Source organism: Mytilus trossulus, chromosome 5 (genome assembly GCF_036588685.1).
Source record: "Mytilus trossulus isolate FHL-02 chromosome 5, PNRI_Mtr1.1.1.hap1, whole genome shotgun sequence".
NCBI lineage: Eukaryota > Metazoa > Mollusca > Bivalvia > Mytilida > Mytilidae > Mytilus > Mytilus trossulus.
The window spans coordinates 26,003,276-26,021,338 of record NC_086377.1 but is presented as its reverse complement, the minus strand read 5'-3'; the positions used below and the strand labels follow the sequence as shown (position 1 = coordinate 26,021,338).

General features: G+C 30.4%; 1 protein-coding gene across 1 annotated transcript in view; it reads right to left on the bottom strand.

Annotated features, from left to right (window-relative positions):
- Positions 1-1,189: 1,189 nt before the first annotated feature.
- The window catches only part of LOC134719546 (corticotropin-releasing factor-binding protein-like), a 35,986-nt gene continuing 19,112 nt past the window's right edge, over positions 1,190-18,063 (bottom strand). Inside the window, exons 3-8 of the mRNA XM_063582538.1 lie at positions 16,849-17,003; positions 7,985-8,195; positions 4,093-4,268; positions 3,602-3,713; positions 2,684-2,828; positions 1,190-1,466 (exon numbers count right to left, since the gene is read on the bottom strand). Coding sequence (XP_063438608.1) covers positions 2,692-2,828; positions 3,602-3,713; positions 4,093-4,268; positions 7,985-8,195; positions 16,849-17,003 — 791 coding nt within the window. The 3' untranslated portion in view covers positions 1,190-1,466; positions 2,684-2,691. The remainder of the gene's footprint in view (positions 1,467-2,683; positions 2,829-3,601; positions 3,714-4,092; positions 4,269-7,984; positions 8,196-16,848; positions 17,004-18,063) is intronic.

The following is an 18,063-nucleotide window of genomic DNA, read 5'->3' as shown; positions in this document are numbered from 1 at the left end:
TATATTTAATTAAGTATAACTGAGCCAGTGACAGCTCTGCCACAATTTTAAAGATATATTAAATTAAGTATAGCTGTGTGGGGTTCGTGCTGCTTAGTCTTTAATTTTCTATTTTGTGGTTTGAGTACTATTGTTTGTCTGTTTGACATTTGTCTTTTCATCCATGACGTCCCTCTTTCAAATAACTCTCTACGTGGGCTACTCAGTGTGCACCACATTTTTAGTGTTATTTCTTCATAGACAGAAAAATATCATAGCCATTCCTTAATTACAACTTGTTAGTATCACATACATAAACTGTAATCAGTAACCTCAAGTTTCAACGTTTTTTTAGAAACACAAAAAAAGGAAAATAATGGTGCTCTGAAACACCCGAGATATATTTTTTTGACCAAGCACTTTTTTTTATGTAGGATTAATTTCTTACAACTGTCAAATTCAATGGAATATTTCTTTTAACGACCCTATTTCGTGTTTGTTACTTTTGCTTGACTTTTGTTTCTTCATCCATGACATTGCCAGTTTTACTTCTGATTTAAAAGTTTCAAGTCCCACTGGTATTTTTCGCCCCTTTATCAAATGTTTTTTTTTAAATCTTGATATAGAATTGTTTTAATTCTATGTAAAACTTGTAATTATCACATTAATACACTGTAATCAGTAATTGTCGCATCGTTAAATAGAATTAGAAGCATGTCACCTCAAGTTTCAATATTATATAAAAACAACAACAAAAAAGGAAAACTATGGTGCTCTGATACACCCAAGATATCTTTTTATGACCAAGCACTTTTTTGTAGGATTAATTTCCCACAATTGTCAAACTCGATGATTTTTTTTATTTGAACGACCCTGTTAAGTATGCAACCGTATGTGACGCAATATGATTTGATTGAATTGTACCTATATAGTCCTCATTGCTCTTCAATTTCGTACTTTATTTGGCCTGTATAACATTTTTTAGTCGAGCGTCACTGATTAGTCTTTTGTAGACGAAACGCGCGTCGGGCGTAAATATTAAATTTTATTCCTGGTATCTATGATGAGTTTATGGAAAAGTATGAAAAAACAAAGGAATAATCAATATCATAAAAAGCAAGAGAATATAACACAACAAATACTATGCCTTTAGGTGGGTCATAATCATATTTATTTTTGTGTCAATGTCACAAATTTGTCAACAAACTCATGTGAAGCAATTCATTTTTAATTTCAATACATAGTTAAATCAAGCATTACAAATGTTCAAAAATATTAAATTGGTGACACATTTTTTTTTTATTGGAAGTTAAGATATCACATTTTATTTTATTTTCAAACATATACAGTTGTACAAATGTTGTATGTTATTTCATATTTTGGTTTTATATAATTCATTAGTCAATTCCCAAACAATGATTGCCATTTTAACAGTAGTGATTTGTGTAACAAATAAAGTTGCGCCAACATCCGTGTGCCATATTGATCTATAAAAGAAAATAAGAACGACTTTAATAAAGTTTAAACAAATATTTCGGATTATTGCATTATGAAAAAGATTAACTAACAATATTAAAACTTACAAGTGGTTGTCTTTTGTTTATGTGTAACATATTTGTTTTTCGTTCATTTTTTTACATAAATAAGGCCGTTAGTTTTCTTGTTTGAATTGTTATACATTGTCTTATCGGGGCCTGTTATAGCTGACTATGCGGTATTGGCTTTGCTCATTGTTGAAGGCCGTACGGTGACTAATACTTGTTGATTTCTGTGTTATGTTGGTCTTTTGTGGACAGTTGTCTCATTGGCAATCATACCACATCTTTTTTAACTTACAAGTATTTTTAGGCAGAATGATTATCAAACAGAACGCTATTCTGCATGATATACAAAAAGGTTATACGTACACTTTTTAAGGTAAGGGAGCTACCATTTGGTTTTTATGGGAGGGGGACTACGATAAAGAGTTTGTCCTGCATTCTTTTTTGTTATCTCTGTCCTGCCTTTTTATTTTTCACTTTTTTTCTTAATTTGTTATCCTGACTTTTTTTTGTAAAGTTGTTCGTCCTTCCCTTTTTATACTCCAAACTGCTGTAAGGCCCTTTCTTCAAATTTCATTCTAGCTACCAAACCCCGACTCTGTCCCATATAGTCAAGTAGTAGCTCCCTAATCAATCGTTGATATAGTTTATGACTAATTTGGCGGCATACAATTACTCAACTGGTTGTCCTCATCATTATATGTATATGCAAACGGAGACATTTGATTGCGTATATGTATAGCTTATGTGTTTTCAAGAACTTTTAATTCACATTGAAGCTTATATGAAATAAGATGTACATTTGAACAATATTGCCGCTATATATAGTGTGACAGGGAACTAGTCACTTGTCCGGTACCCTTGTCATCAAATCTGTTTTGTTCAAGGGGTTCATGTCGATCAGTGTTTTAATGCGCTTCAACCTTAAACTTGTTAAGCTTTCTATCTTATTTTGATCTGATTGTCACTGATGAGTCTTATGTATAAAAATCGCGCGTATAGCGTATCTCATTATAAGTTTGTTACCTTTGATAACTGTTAAGTGCTCCATGTAGTCGTTGGTAGTAAATTGTATGTCTAGTCGATTTTTTTATTATTGAATATGGTATTTTCAACTTGTATTCACCCCATTGTATGTTCTTAGTACGTTAAAAGGGACCTACCATTTTTTTCAACAAACAGCATTGCTCATTGCAAATTCTTCACCGTGTGGTGGTCGGTAGGAGAAGGTAACTGTGTTGTAGAAGTTTCCACTTGATACTAATCTAATAACAGTGTTCTGGCATCCGACGATTGTTTCCAGTGGTCCTGAAAATACATGCAAGACAATCTAATTTTAAGTTTGTATATAGGAAAAGGAAGATGTGGTATGAGTGCCAATCAAACAAAGTATGTTTGACAATTGTCATAATCATTGAAGGAAACACAAGAAGCGAAACAAATGTTTAATGTTCATATGATGTTGAGCATTGTTTTAAAAACCATGTAACTATTCAAATTATTACTACACAATGGTGTTTGGATCTTATTGAAATTTGAAAAAAAACAACATCTTTCTTCCTACTTCTATAGAAAAAGCGAGTTGTATAGTATGTACTAATTATGATATTACAAATCAATATACACTTAAAAAGTAAAATTACAAAAATACTGAACTAGGGGGAAATCAATTCGGAAAGTCCATAATCACATGGCAAAATCAAATAACAAGACGCATCAAAAACGAATGGACAATAGCTGTCATTTTCCTGACTTGGTACAGGCATTTTCAAATGTAGAAAATGATGGATTAGACCTAGTCTTATAACGCTAATCCTCTCACTTTGATGACAGTCTCATCCAATTCCGTTATATTTACAATGATGCGTTAACTGAACAGACACACTAGATAAAATAGTCAAAAGTAGGGTACAGCAGTCATCATCGTGTAACAATTTCAAACAGAAAAATTTAACAGAACACAAAAACATCTGTCTACAAACACATTCATTGATTTGCGTGTCTGACGTAAGGTTAAGGTATATATATTTAGGTATAAATATTTAAGTGCCTTTAGGTATACGATGTATGGTTTGTCATACCTGTGTTTGATTTCATCCCACATACGATTCCTTTTCTGTCGTTTGATTTGTTCAGTTCAAAGCTGTTCCCTCCCATAACCTCAACAAAATCAACACCATTGGAAGTCATACACTGAAATGTAAAAATCAGACTTGAGATTTGCTTTTATTTCAAAACCGTCTACATAAATATATGATTTCTAAGCAGCAGCTTGTTAAAACTCATGGCAGATGCCAGGATTGTCATTTACTTCTAGATATGTGTATTTCGTCTGCATAATTTTCTTGATATATATGTCAGAGTAGATATGGAGCTGAGGTACCTGGCTACGTAATAACACAGTGTCATCGACGGGTGATGTAGTCGGGAAAATTTCTCCTTTAAAACAAACATGTATATATAAGATTTTTGATATTTGTCTAAGCGAAACCTAAATGTTCATGACGAATGAAATGAAGAAAAATATATTAAATATATTTGATTAAAGGGTCTTACGTCGTATGTAACTTACTTTGTTAGTTATTCCGAAGTCTGCCTCCATGAGTGCACCTTTAGGTGTGACCCCAACGTCTACAGAGTCTAGTTTGACAGTTTCTGGATAGATAATGGATACAGAACAGTTTCGTCTAGATCCAAAGTTCTTCAGTGTGTGGATTCCTGTCTCTGTTGATGATACCACATTGCAAGCTGTAACATAAAAAAACCGAAATCAATGTTTGATATTCCCGCATAAGTTTATTTTGTTTATTGCTGTTAGAACATAACTTACAAAGAACAGTGGACTAATCTTTTATGGATATCAATTTTGATTTAAAATAAAACTTGTATTTTTGTTGATACTTAATGTAAAGTATTAACACATTGTGTGAACATGCCTAGCACGAATTTGTTCTTTTGTGCATATTTGATTGATTTATTACCTTACATTGATGATGTAAATCAGTATCAAATACATATTTATTGATTGATAGTATTTACCAAAAAAAATACCATTACCATAAACCATACAAAAAAAAAATCACAACAATACTGAACTCTTTGGAACATTCAAAAAGGAAAGTCTCTAACATGTCTAATCAAATGGCAATTCAAAATGCTTAAAGACATCAAACGACTGGATAACAACTGTCGTATTCCTGACTTAAGATATCGACCCATAATTAGAAATTATAAGTCTGAAGTCTGTCATAGTCAAAAACTAAAAAAAAATAATTACAATAACCCATATGACATTATAATCATTATTAATAATTATTCGACCACAAAAGTACAACCAATAATCCCAAATTACATATTGACTTAAAAAAATGAATCAATACGATACCACTACATAATTAGATTGAAACTGTTTCAAAAGAACATTTATGAATCTGCAGATGCAGGGATTACTATGTATTTAATAAAAGCATACCGTTTAGATTAACCAGTTGTGAAATTAAAACTCGTTGTTTGAAGATTACAATCTGTATTAAAGGTTCGAGTAATGTAGCAAAAAGAAGATGCTCATTATTAACAACATGAGTTTACATGATAACTTAAGCGACACATTTGGTTTTAATAAAACAGAAGAAACAATATCATATTACAATGTTAAAAGAACTTCAATATATTATGTACTAGAAGGTCTCAGTTCTTAATGAATTGGTTTTACAAACAAGAACACATTTCGACATTATGACCATAATATCAAGAGAAAATGAATAAAAACATTTATTTAATATTGGTCCACTTAAGTATCTAATGCATTCCAAATATTTAAAAAAAAATATTTAATTCTTTATTAATTAGGTTATATGGCAAAAATTCACATGTCCTTTCATACATAATTGACGAACTTGTTTATGTAATGAAAACCATTATAAAACAGTCTATTACATATTTATTTTGTTATTCCCAAATTAATTTGTATGTTTTTGAAATATAGAGATGCTGGTAAACCATTGTTTAATTAAACTATACATTGTTAAAAGCATGAAACATTTGAAACGTTCTTTAAACAATGAACTTAAGATTTCCTTAAACAATAATTTGCAAGTTGACTTAGATCATGAAGGAAGACTCGTTACTTCCACATTTATTTCATAAATGCCCATACTCGACTAATATGATGAACTCATCATAGATACCAGGACTAAATTTTGTATATTCGCCAGACGCGCGTTTCGTCTACAAAAGACTCATCATTGACGCTCGAATCCAAAAAAGTTAAAAAGGCCAAATAAAGGACGAAGTTGAAGAGCATTGAGGACCAAAATTCCTAAAGGTTTTGCCAAATACAGCTAAGGTAAACTATGCATGAGGTAGAAAATCCTTAGTATGTCAAAAAATTCTAAAATTTGATATACACTTTTAGCATACTAGTCGACACATGCTGTTTGACTTTCGAGTAGTTATATGGTTCCAATTAAACATACGGTCAATTATAAATGTAAAGAAAGAGTGTATATACTTAATACAAATATAACAATTAGACAGAAGGGAATTATCCAATAACGTCACTGAAATAATCATCACGATAATTAAAGATATATAAATTGATATTTGATCTTAAGTGATAATACGAAGTCTTAAAATAAGTTTCTAATATACTCGAATATGGAAATTCTCTTGATATTCCATTATCGTATTAACGTCAAACACAGTGCATCGAGAATTGAAATAGTTAGTATTATTATTGATGGAACTACATGCAGCATGGTCAATTATTTCACAAAAGCCAAAGATTTTCGAAGAACGTACTCCATCACTACAATTATGTAATACAACTGATTCCCATTCATGGAAAATATTACAATAACGTACAAACCCATCCACTCAAACATATACAATACAAAGCAGATTATAGTAAAATGGTTAGTTTTCGTAATATATATCAATGCAATTTTATATAATTTTTGAAGAGGACTATTGTGTCACATAAAATTACGAATTTTAAATATTAATGAAAAATGTTGACTTTATACATTTCTGATTCTCTTGTCAATGGTCTAAAGCTGCATGATGATAGGGGCGGATTTGTCTTACAACTGTTTGCCAAAAAAAGGAAGACGGGGGCATGCATCCTCTTCCCTTCACCCAACTTGACTTTTTATAGATTCAGAGTATGGTTTACATTTTCAAAGTGTTGTCTTAAATACGTTATAGTTACACGTGTATCCTTCAAATATATTTATAGGGGCATCGGTGGCCTAAGTTGCCTAAGTAGTTGTACTACTGTAATCCCTAGCCAGTAATCACTGAGGTTGTGAGTTCGATTCCCATCCGCGCGGGGGCACTAGCACTAACAAATGAAAAATCTTAATTGACTAGTATTGTCAGTTTTACTATCGACGGTCGGTGGCAATCCTGGTTCCCTCCACCGATATAAAAAATGGCCACCGAGAAATATAAATGACGCTTAAAATTAGCATTAAAACAAAAAATAAATAAATCAAATATTGTTGTTAGTACTATTCATTTAAAAAATGAAGTACTTGTATTAATGTACTAACAATTGTGATAAGGATTTTTGGTACATGATCTCCCATAAAAAATCAGACATCTTTTTGTGCACGTAACAATTTCAATTCCAATCTTACAAAGCTCATAATGTTGTTATCTGGTTTGTGCAAAGTGTCACATACCTCTGCAATGTGACAAGTATTTAACAAAAATAGAAATGTAATTTGATGGAGTCTTAAATTTCAACGCGTTTGAAAGTAGATTAAATTATAAAGTAACAATTGGTATGTTCTTGAATAAATTTCTAATATTATATCCTCATCCATCTTATTATCAGGTACAAATACGGAACATCATTTTACTGTTTTCTATTAAATAATTTACAACTTAAACTGATCTGTAAATTATCAAAACTGTGACAAAGCAAGTTGAAATAAGATTTTCCATGTAACATTAGATAGTTTGCAAAGATTTCCGTTCAGGCCGCTGATAGTTTATATCGGTGTTACATCTTGCAAAGTCTTTCGTTCATTTGGGTGTACTGATTTTGTGTCTGAATGGATACCTCAATATTCCTTTTGTTCTATAACATACACAAACAATACAGAATAAAGGACCACAAAACAAACAAAAAAATATTAATACAAGTTAGAGAATACTAAAGTAGAAGACCTACAGCAAGGTGTTGAAATAAAGGCAACAGTAGTCTACCGTTGTTCGAAACTCATAGATAGATTGAGAAAAAGAAAAAAAATCCGGGTTACAAAAAAACCCTGAGGGAAATGTATCAAACACAGAGGAGAACAATGACACACCAGAAACACACCATTGAAATATAACACACAGAAACGAACTATAATATAACAATTGCCATTTTTTTGACTTGGTACAGGACAAAAATGGTGGGTTGAACCTGATTTTGTGGCATGCCAAAGCTTGTCACGGTACATATAAATACTTACGTTGTGGCGATTTAACAAATCTAACTCTAACTCTAAATCCCTGTCCAGCTTCGGTAATAAGGTGTTGTATTAAGGCAACATTTTGTGAAACCACAATTGTTTTGGACGGCTTTCTATTATTACAGAATTCCTGATAACGTTCTTCTAAAGGTAATTCATGATCTTCTGGGCTTGGAAAATACTCATGATTCATTTCCCAACCATCGACTAACTGAAAAATAATATAGTGTTATATATGATTTTAAGTATATCATAGTTTATATGGTTTGCTACTGACACCTGATCCATAGAGGGTTAGTAAATGAATTTCTGATATTGTGTATGTGAGGTCTTGTGAGTTGTTTTTAATCACATGTCAAATTTAAAAGCAACCACATGTAAATATATGTTATACTACCAGTTTAGAAAACGGAAATAGTAATTGATCACGAAGACTTTTGTACAACATGAAATTGCAAAGTGAAATGGCAATGAGGAATGTGTCAAAAAGACAACAATCCGACCAAATAGCAGAATACCGCCGAAGGCAACCAATATGTCTTCAACACAGCGCGAAAATTCCGCACCCAGAGGCGTAGATTGCACCTTAATTATATATAATCATGAAGTAAATATTAAAGGTAACGTTCTGACATTGCGTAGTGTGTTTGTGTGCATTTAAAATTGAACGTTAAATCTAAAATTAATTTTATGTACACTAGAAAAACAGAAAAAGTGATTGAATATGAAATATTGTGTGTTACATAAAAAGCACCTTACTTTTATCCAATTATGAAATAAATATTAAAAATTCTGACATTGTGTATTATAATTGTGTGCGTCTTAAATTAAAGGTCAAATTTTAAAGCAATACGATTCAAACTTTTCGAATAAAATAAGGTTAGAAATACAGCAATAATCCTTGACCTCTAAATACTTTTGTATTAAGTAGTATGCACCTAAATTATATATAATCATGTATTAAATAGTAAAGGTTAATTTCTGACATGACATATTTGTGTTGTTAGGCGTAGTTTTAAATTCGATATCAAACCTTAAAGCATTTCCATGAAAACTTATTAAATATTACTAGACAAAAACATGAATAGTCATTGAACACGACATACTTTTGTGTTTTGATGTCAGCACCTAAATTATATATAATTAGTGCGACAATATAAAACTTAATTTCTGACTGTGTGTGCCTTTTAAATTGCATGTCAAATACAACTAGGTTATAAGAACAGGAATAGCTATCGAAAATGAAATGCTTTTGTGTTCTGTAGTAAGTTCTTAAGTTTTATAGAATCATGAAATAAATATTACAATTAATTTCTTACATATTGTAAGTGTTTTTGTGTGCGTTGTATTACATGTCATTTCAAACTTAAAAGCTATCACAAGAAGAATTATTTAACTTCCTAGTTAGAGAACTGATAAAATGCTATTATCACGCAATATTTTCTTCTTTCCTAGTATGCACCGGAATTATATATAATCTTGACTGTAATTAAGGAGGTACCTAACACTACAGGGAGATAACTCTGTAAAATAAACGTTTTAATTACGTTGTGTTGTTAATAGAATATAAAGTTTCGCAATGATCAAAATTAGAGTTTGTCAAATTGCTATATAACCAGTGTATTTTTTCTGATGAAATGGTTGGTTCAAATTTTTTGAAATTTTTACAATTTTGTCTTAGGGTCAAAGTAAATACTTTGTAAACATTTTATGAAAATTAAACGAGCCGAATTAATTTTAGTGAAAGTGTTGGATACCACCTTAAGAGATGATCAAGTGAAAATGCAAAAACTAGTGAGCGACAAGAGAACAAAAAGACACTTTATCTGTTATGTGACGTCATAATCATGAATTAATACACGGGTTGAAATGTTAGTTTAAACATATTTTATTGTCCAAAACATTGACAATAGGATTAGACACAAGTTTTGCAACTTAGAAATGTTAGGTAGAGGTAAATGAAATTGTTCGATGGGTATTTATATATTAATGCAATTTTTTGGAATAATATATAATGTCATTAATTATTTATGTTTAAATGCATTTTAATGGAATTATACACTTTAAGTTATACTAGCCCTGTCACTCAAAAACTTTATATAAAACGTTTCACTTGTTTGTGAGCGAAAAAATCTACTTTGAAAGTTGAAAATTAAAGGCATCTCATTTATGCATGCATCAAGAATTATTCGGTTCAATTTTCGACTTGAACTGTTACTGCACATAAAAATTACCGTAAAAAAATGGCAGTGGATAAGTTGTACATATATTGGAATACGTTTTCCGAGGAAAATTCATATAGAAAGTTTGTAGTCAAATGGCAATATCAAAATCTCAAACGAATAGATAACAACTGAAGCTGGTTTTATAGCCTAGCTAAACCTCTCACGTGTATGATAGTAGCATCAAATTCAATTATACTGACAACGTAGTGTGAGAAAGATAAACAGACACAATAAAAATGTGTGTAATGGTCACCAAACGAATTTAAAATAAAAAAATAATACTATAAGTTGTATCCATCTGTCGCAATTTCACGAATCAAGAGGCATCAAAGCCAAACATCTGAAAGGTTCAATAGACGTAAATCACTTAAAGTGATTATTTCTTTCTTTCTTGATCATCATTTCCATCTCCTACTTTTAAGTGTGGTGTTGTCTAACTTCCTTATAGTTGTGTAACAGATCAAGTAATACATTCGAACATTTGCTAACTTATTTATTGAAGTCAAGTTCACATTGCTTTCAGTTTAAATAGCTATAATTCAGGTTTTACCCATATTTTTCAAGTTAGAAATATGACAGTTTTTTTTTCTTTCCGTCTTAACTTTTTCAAAGAAAGTTATAAAGTTCGACATTCTTTTTATTTTTATTTTTTTTATAAATCAAAACAGCACAAAAGTGACTATATCAAATGCAAAATTGATTGAAAATGATCTTCTGCGTACGAACTTTATCCCTCAAAATCTATTTTCTGGTAATAAATAAACGATGAACAGATTAGACCGAAATAAAAGATTTCTACAAATCATCTATGGATAACATCAAACGACATATAATGACTGTTTTCTCCATGACCCGGTAAGCCTGTGACATACTTTTGTGTTTTGATGTCAGCACCTAAATTATATATAATTAGTGCGACAATATAAAACTTAATTTCTGACTGTGTGTGCCTTTTAAATTGCATGTCAAATACAACTAGGTTATAAGAACAGGAATAGCTATCGAAAATGAAATGCTTTTGTGTTCTGTAGTAAGTTTTTAAGTTTTATAGAATCATGAAATAAATATTACAATTAATTTCTTACATATTGTAAGTGTTTTTGTGTGCGTTGTATTACATGTCATTTCAAACTTAAAAGCTATCACAAGAAGAATTATTTAACTTCCTAGTTAGAGAACTGATAAAATGCTATTATCACGCAATATTTTCTTCTTTCCTAGTATGCACCGGAATTATATATAATCTTGACTGTAATTAAGGAGGTACCTAACACTACAGGGAGATAACTCTGTAAAATAAACGTTTTAATTACGTTGTGTTGTTAATAGAATATAAAGTTTCGCAATGATCAAAATTAGAGTTTGTCAAATTGCTATATAACCAGTGTATTTTTTCTGATGAAATGGTTGGTTCAAATTTTTTGAAATTTTTACAATTTTGTCTTAGGGTCAAAGTAAATACTTTGTAAACATTTTATGAAAATTAAACGAGCCGAATTAATTTTAGTGAAAGTGTTGGATACCACCTTAAGAGATGATCAAGTGAAAATGCAAAAACTAGTGAGCGACAAGAGAACAAAAAGACACTTTATCTGTTATGTGACGTCATAATCATGAATTAATACACGGGTTGAAATGTTAGTTTAAACATATTTTATTGTCCAAAACATTGACAATAGGATTAGACACAAGTTTTGCAACTTAGAAATGTTAGGTAGAGGTAAATGAAATTGTTCGATGGGTATTTATATATTAATGCAATTTTTTGGAATAATATATAATGTCATTAATTATTTATGTTTAAATGCATTTTAATGGAATTATACACTTTAAGTTATACTAGCCCTGTCACTCAAAAACTTTATATAAAACGTTTCACTTGTTTGTGAGCGAAAAAATCTACTTTGAAAGTTGAAAATTAAAGGCATCTCATTTATGCATGCATCAAGAATTATTCGGTTCAATTTTCGACTTGAACTGTTACTGCACATAAAAATTACCGTAAAAAAATGGCAGTGGATAAGTTGTACATATATTGGAATACGTTTTCCGAGGAAAATTCATATAGAAAGTTTGTAGTCAAATGGCAATATCAAAATCTCAAACGAATAGATAACAACTGAAGCTGGTTTTATAGCCTAGCTAAACCTCTCACGTGTATGATAGTAGCATCAAATTCAATTATACTGACAACGTAGTGTGAGAAAGATAAACAGACACAATAAAAATGTGTGTAATGGTCACCAAACGAATTTAAAATAAAAAAATAATACTATAAGTTGTATCCATCTGTCGCAATTTCACGAATCAAGAGGCATCAAAGCCAAACATCTGAAAGGTTCAATAGACGTAAATCACTTAAAGTGATTATTTCTTTCTTTCTTGATCATCATTTCCATCTCCTACTTTTAAGTGTGGTGTTGTCTAACTTCCTTATAGTTGTGTAACAGATCAAGTAATACATTCGAACATTTGCTAACTTATTTATTGAAGTCAAGTTCACATTGCTTTCAGTTTAAATAGCTATAATTCAGGTTTTACCCATATTTTTCAAGTTAGAAATATGACAGTTTTTTTTTCTTTCCGTCTTAACTTTTTCAAAGAAAGTTATAAAGTTCGACATTCTTTTTATTTTTATTTTTTTTATAAATCAAAACAGCACAAAAGTGACTATATCAAATGCAAAATTGATTGAAAATGATCTTCTGCGTACGAACTTTATCCCTCAAAATCTATTTTCTGGTAATAAATAAACGATGAACAGATTAGACCGAAATAAAAGATTTCTACAAATCATCTATGGATAACATCAAACGACATAATGACTGTTTTCTCCATGACCCGGTAAGCCTGTGACATACTTTTGTGTTTTGATGTCAGCACCTAAATTATATATAATTAGTGCGACAATATAAAACTTAATTTCTGACTGTGTGTGCCTTTTAAATTGCATGTCAAATACAACTAGGTTATAAGAACAGGAATAGCTATCGAAAATGAAATGCTTTTGTGTTCTGTAGTAAGTTCTTAAGTTTTATAGAATCATGAAATAAATATTACAATTAATTTCTTACATATTGTAAGTGTTTTTGTGTGCGTTGTATTACATGTCATTTCAAACTTAAAAGCTATCACAAGAAGAATTATTTAACTTCCTAGTTAGAGAACTGATAAAATGCTATTATCACGCAATATTTTCTTCTTTCCTAGTATGCACCGGAATTATATATAATCTTGACTGTAATTAAGGAGGTACCTAACACTACAGGGAGATAACTCTGTAAAATAAACGTTTTAATTACGTTGTGTTGTTAATAGAATATAAAGTTTCGCAATGATCAAAATTAGAGTTTGTCAAATTGCTATATAACCAGTGTATTTTTTCTGATGAAATGGTTGGTTCAAATTTTTTGAAATTTTTACAATTTTGTCTTAGGGTCAAGGTAAATACTTTGTAAACATTTTATGAAAATTAAACGAGCCGAATTAATTTTAGTGAAAGTGTTGGATACCACCTTAAGAGATGATCAAGTGAAAATGCAAAAACTAGTGAGCGACAAGAGAACAAAAAGACACTTTATCTGTTATGTGACGTCATAATCATGAATTAATACACGGGTTGAAATGTTAGTTTAAACATATTTTATTGTCCAAAACATTGACAATAGGATTAGACACAAGTTTTGCAACTTAGAAATGTTAGGTAGAGGTAAATGAAATTGTTCGATGGGTATTTATATATTAATGCAATTTTTTGGAATAATATATAATGTCATTAATTATTTATGTTTAAATGCATTTTAATGGAATTATACACTTTAAGTTATACTAGCCCTGTCACTCAAAAACTTTATATAAAACGTTTCACTTGTTTGTGAGCGAAAAAATCTACTTTGAAAGTTGAAAATTAAAGGCATCTCATTTATGCATGCATCAAGAATTATTCGGTTCAATTTTCGACTTGAACTGTTACTGCACATAAAAATTACCGTAAAAAAATGGCAGTGGATAAGTTGTACATATATTGGAATACGTTTTCCGAGGAAAATTCATATAGAAAGTTTGTAGTCAAATGGCAATATCAAAATCTCAAACGAATAGATAACAACTGAAGCTGGTTTTATAGCCTAGCTAAACCTCTCACGTGTATGATAGTAGCATCAAATTCAATTATACTGACAACGTAGTGTGAGAAAGATAAACAGACACAATAAAAATGTGTGTAATGGTCACCAAACGAATTTAAAATAAAAAAATAATACTATAAGTTGTATCCATCTGTCGCAATTTCACGAATCAAGAGGCATCAAAGCCAAACATCTGAAAGGTTCAATAGACGTAAATCACTTAAAGTGATTATTTCTTTCTTTCTTGATCATCATTTCCATCTCCTACTTTTAAGTGTGGTGTTGTCTAACTTCCTTATAGTTGTGTAACAGATCAAGTAATACATTCGAACATTTGCTAACTTATTTATTGAAGTCAAGTTCACATTGCTTTCAGTTTAAATAGCTATAATTCAGGTTTTACCCATATTTTTCAAGTTAGAAATATGACAGTTTTTTTTTCTTTCCGTCTTAACTTTTTCAAAGAAAGTTATAAAGTTCGACATTCTTTTTATTTTTATTTTTTTTATAAATCAAAACAGCACAAAAGTGACTATATCAAATGCAAAATTGATTGAAAATGATCTTCTGCGTACGAACTTTATCCCTCAAAATCTATTTTCTGGTAATAAATAAACGATGAACAGATTAGACCGAAATAAAAGATTTCTACAAATCATCTATGGATAACATCAAACGACATATAATGACTGTTTTCTCCATGACCCGGTAAGCCTGTTTCCGTAATGTAATCTAATAAAATTAAGTCGGAATATATAAACAATCTCAACCAATTAGCTATTGTTAGAACTTATATGAGGGTCATTAGAATCAAGTTGTTTCTCCAACAGATAGAGATTTATTTGTCTTAATTGACGAATTCATTGATGGCAAAACATCGAAAAATTATATTATTAACTTTGAGAGTAGTTAGAATTCAATTTTCCTTTAACAGATAGAAAATCGTTGGTCTACATTGACGAATTCATTGATGGTAAAAAATCGAATAAATTATATCAATAACTTTGAGAGTCATTAGAATTCAGGTATCCTCTAACAGATAGAGAATTATTTGTCTACATTGACAAATTCATTGATGGCAAAACATCGAATAAATTATATTACTAACTTTGAGAGTCATTTTAATTCAGTTTTCCTCTAACAGATAGAGAATTATTTGTCTACATTGACAAATTCATTAATGGCAAAACATCGAATATATTATATTACTAACTTTGAGAGTCATTAGAATTCTGTTTTCCTCTAACAGATAGAGAATTATTGGTCTACATTGACGAATTCATTGATGGTAAATCATCGAATATATTATATTACTAACTTTGAGAGTCATTAGAATTCAGTTTTCCTTTAACAGATAGCGAACTATTGGTCTACATTGACGAATTCATTGATGGCAAAACATCGAAAAATTATGTTACTAACTTTGAGAGTCATTATAATTCAGTGTTCCTCTAACAGATAGAGAAGTATTGGTTTACATTGACAAACTCATTGATGGTAAAACATATATTAGATTATACCTTATTACTGACGACGAGATTCTTGTGGTCTACTTAATCGGACATGACGACATACAGTTTGGATTTAGCTGGTTAGTTTGCATGCTCGACTCCTCTTCATTCAGATATACAATAATTTGATCTTGGCTTGACACTTAAGTAAAAAGCCATTCGATAGTGTTACCAGTGATTTAGCTTCTTCTTCCGAGTCTCATTTAACTTGATTATGGGGGTGTTATTTAGAATCATCAGTACTGTCTGAAATGCTTAATATATTTATTTCTCAAGATCACTTTTACAGCCGTTAAACTTTTAAGTGTTGTTATTGCAAGACGTATACGGACCAATTGGGAAAACTATTCTTATGACTGTTTCTTATATTTTGATCTGGTTTAAAGGTAGATAAACCTGTAGTCGGGGTTATCATGTGAACTTGACTTAAATATATTAGTTAGTATAGCAAATGTGCAAAATAAGTACTTGATCAATCACACAACTCTATTGAAGTTTGACAACAAAACGAATAACAGTAGGAGAATGAAATCATTTTTTTTACATTGTGAAATTTACCGCAAATTTAAAACAAACCATCAATACTGAAACGATGGTTGAAGGATCTCGGTCTTTTCGTTTTACATGAATTGTGGAAACATGTTTTATGAATAAACCGCGTAGTATGCGGAACTGGCATGAAAATACGGATTTTTTGTGTTATTAAAATTTGCTGTTACAAAATATTAGAAATTGTTATAAATTAAAGAATGTATCTCCTTCATGCAAAGCTCTGATTCCTTTCACGGATTTGACTATACTTTTTGGAACTTTTGGATTATAGCTCTTCATCTTTTATATAAGCTTTGGATTTCAAATATTTTGGCTACGAGCATCACTGAAGAGACATGTTTTGTCAAAATGCGCATCTGGTGCAAGAAAATTGGTACTGTTAATTTTATGAACAATAGAATAGTTTATCTGTAAAAAAAATATCATATAAAGATACAAAACAAACTTACAGCTAATAATCCTGATTCACAATTTATATCAAAATCTAAAAATTGTAGTTCAATGACGTCTTCTGGTGGACCTATAAAATACAGACCGCATACGGAACCACTGCCGTCAGATGAAAACTTGTAATCTCCTGGTTCAGCTGCCATATGCATACATCCTATAAAGGGAGATAAAAACAATAGTGTTAGTATGTAATTAAGGCGTGAATTAAAATATTACTTTAAGAAATAAGTTAAGAAGTTATATAATTTTATGTATTGATAACCACAATTATGAACTCTAAAAAGCAAAACGCAAATGTAAATCAAAATACTTGGTAATGTGACAAGCTTTTAGAACAAACGGAATCTAAAAACAATAGACAAAGTAATCTCTTACCAAATTTATCTGAGAGAGTAGGAACCGTAAAGTTGATTTTTTGTTAAGTAAACCAACTGTGAATTTCAGTAGGTGTAATATATGCAAAAATATATCAATATTTTTTTATGATTATAACAGTATCTTAAAAGATGACGTGTATAAAGGAAACCTAATTGAATTGTCTGGCTAAAATTCTTCAAACTTATACATTTGAAAAAAATCATTCGTTACACGATCTTTAAATTGAAGGACAACACAAATTGCTACACATAATGCTGCGAAATAGGTACTTAAAATATTCTGAAATACAATATTCCTTTTCTTTGTACTGATCTAAGCTGACATTGAAATTGTCGTGGTATAAAAAAAAATCCCTTAGGAAATAAAAAGACAATAGGTTAATCATTGTCAGTGATGTTTGTCCAAGATCATTGGAAGATAAATCGGTCTAATCTTTAGAGGAAATTAAGAATATTGTTTTGGACAAGCCATACCTTTGTTTTTGACAATAAAAATTTAGAATTGTATACTTTGATTGTCGCCTTGGTATTTTCATTACAAGACGATATTTCCTGATACTGACATGCTTACGCTGAGTATGGTTGGCACTCGGGGAATATCATGCATGAAAGTTAACACCATCATACGATTTCAGTATTTTCACCTACTTTTTTCCTATATTGATTCTTTTCAAAAAAGACTAATAACTATCTTTGACACAAAGCTTCTTTCGTACTTTTTTTATCAATAATATAGTTTTAAATTCACTCGTTCAATGTCACTGCTTGTGTACATTTCATCCCGGGGGTATCGAAATTCAAGAAGTCAGCACTTTTGTGCTGGCATGATATGTCATC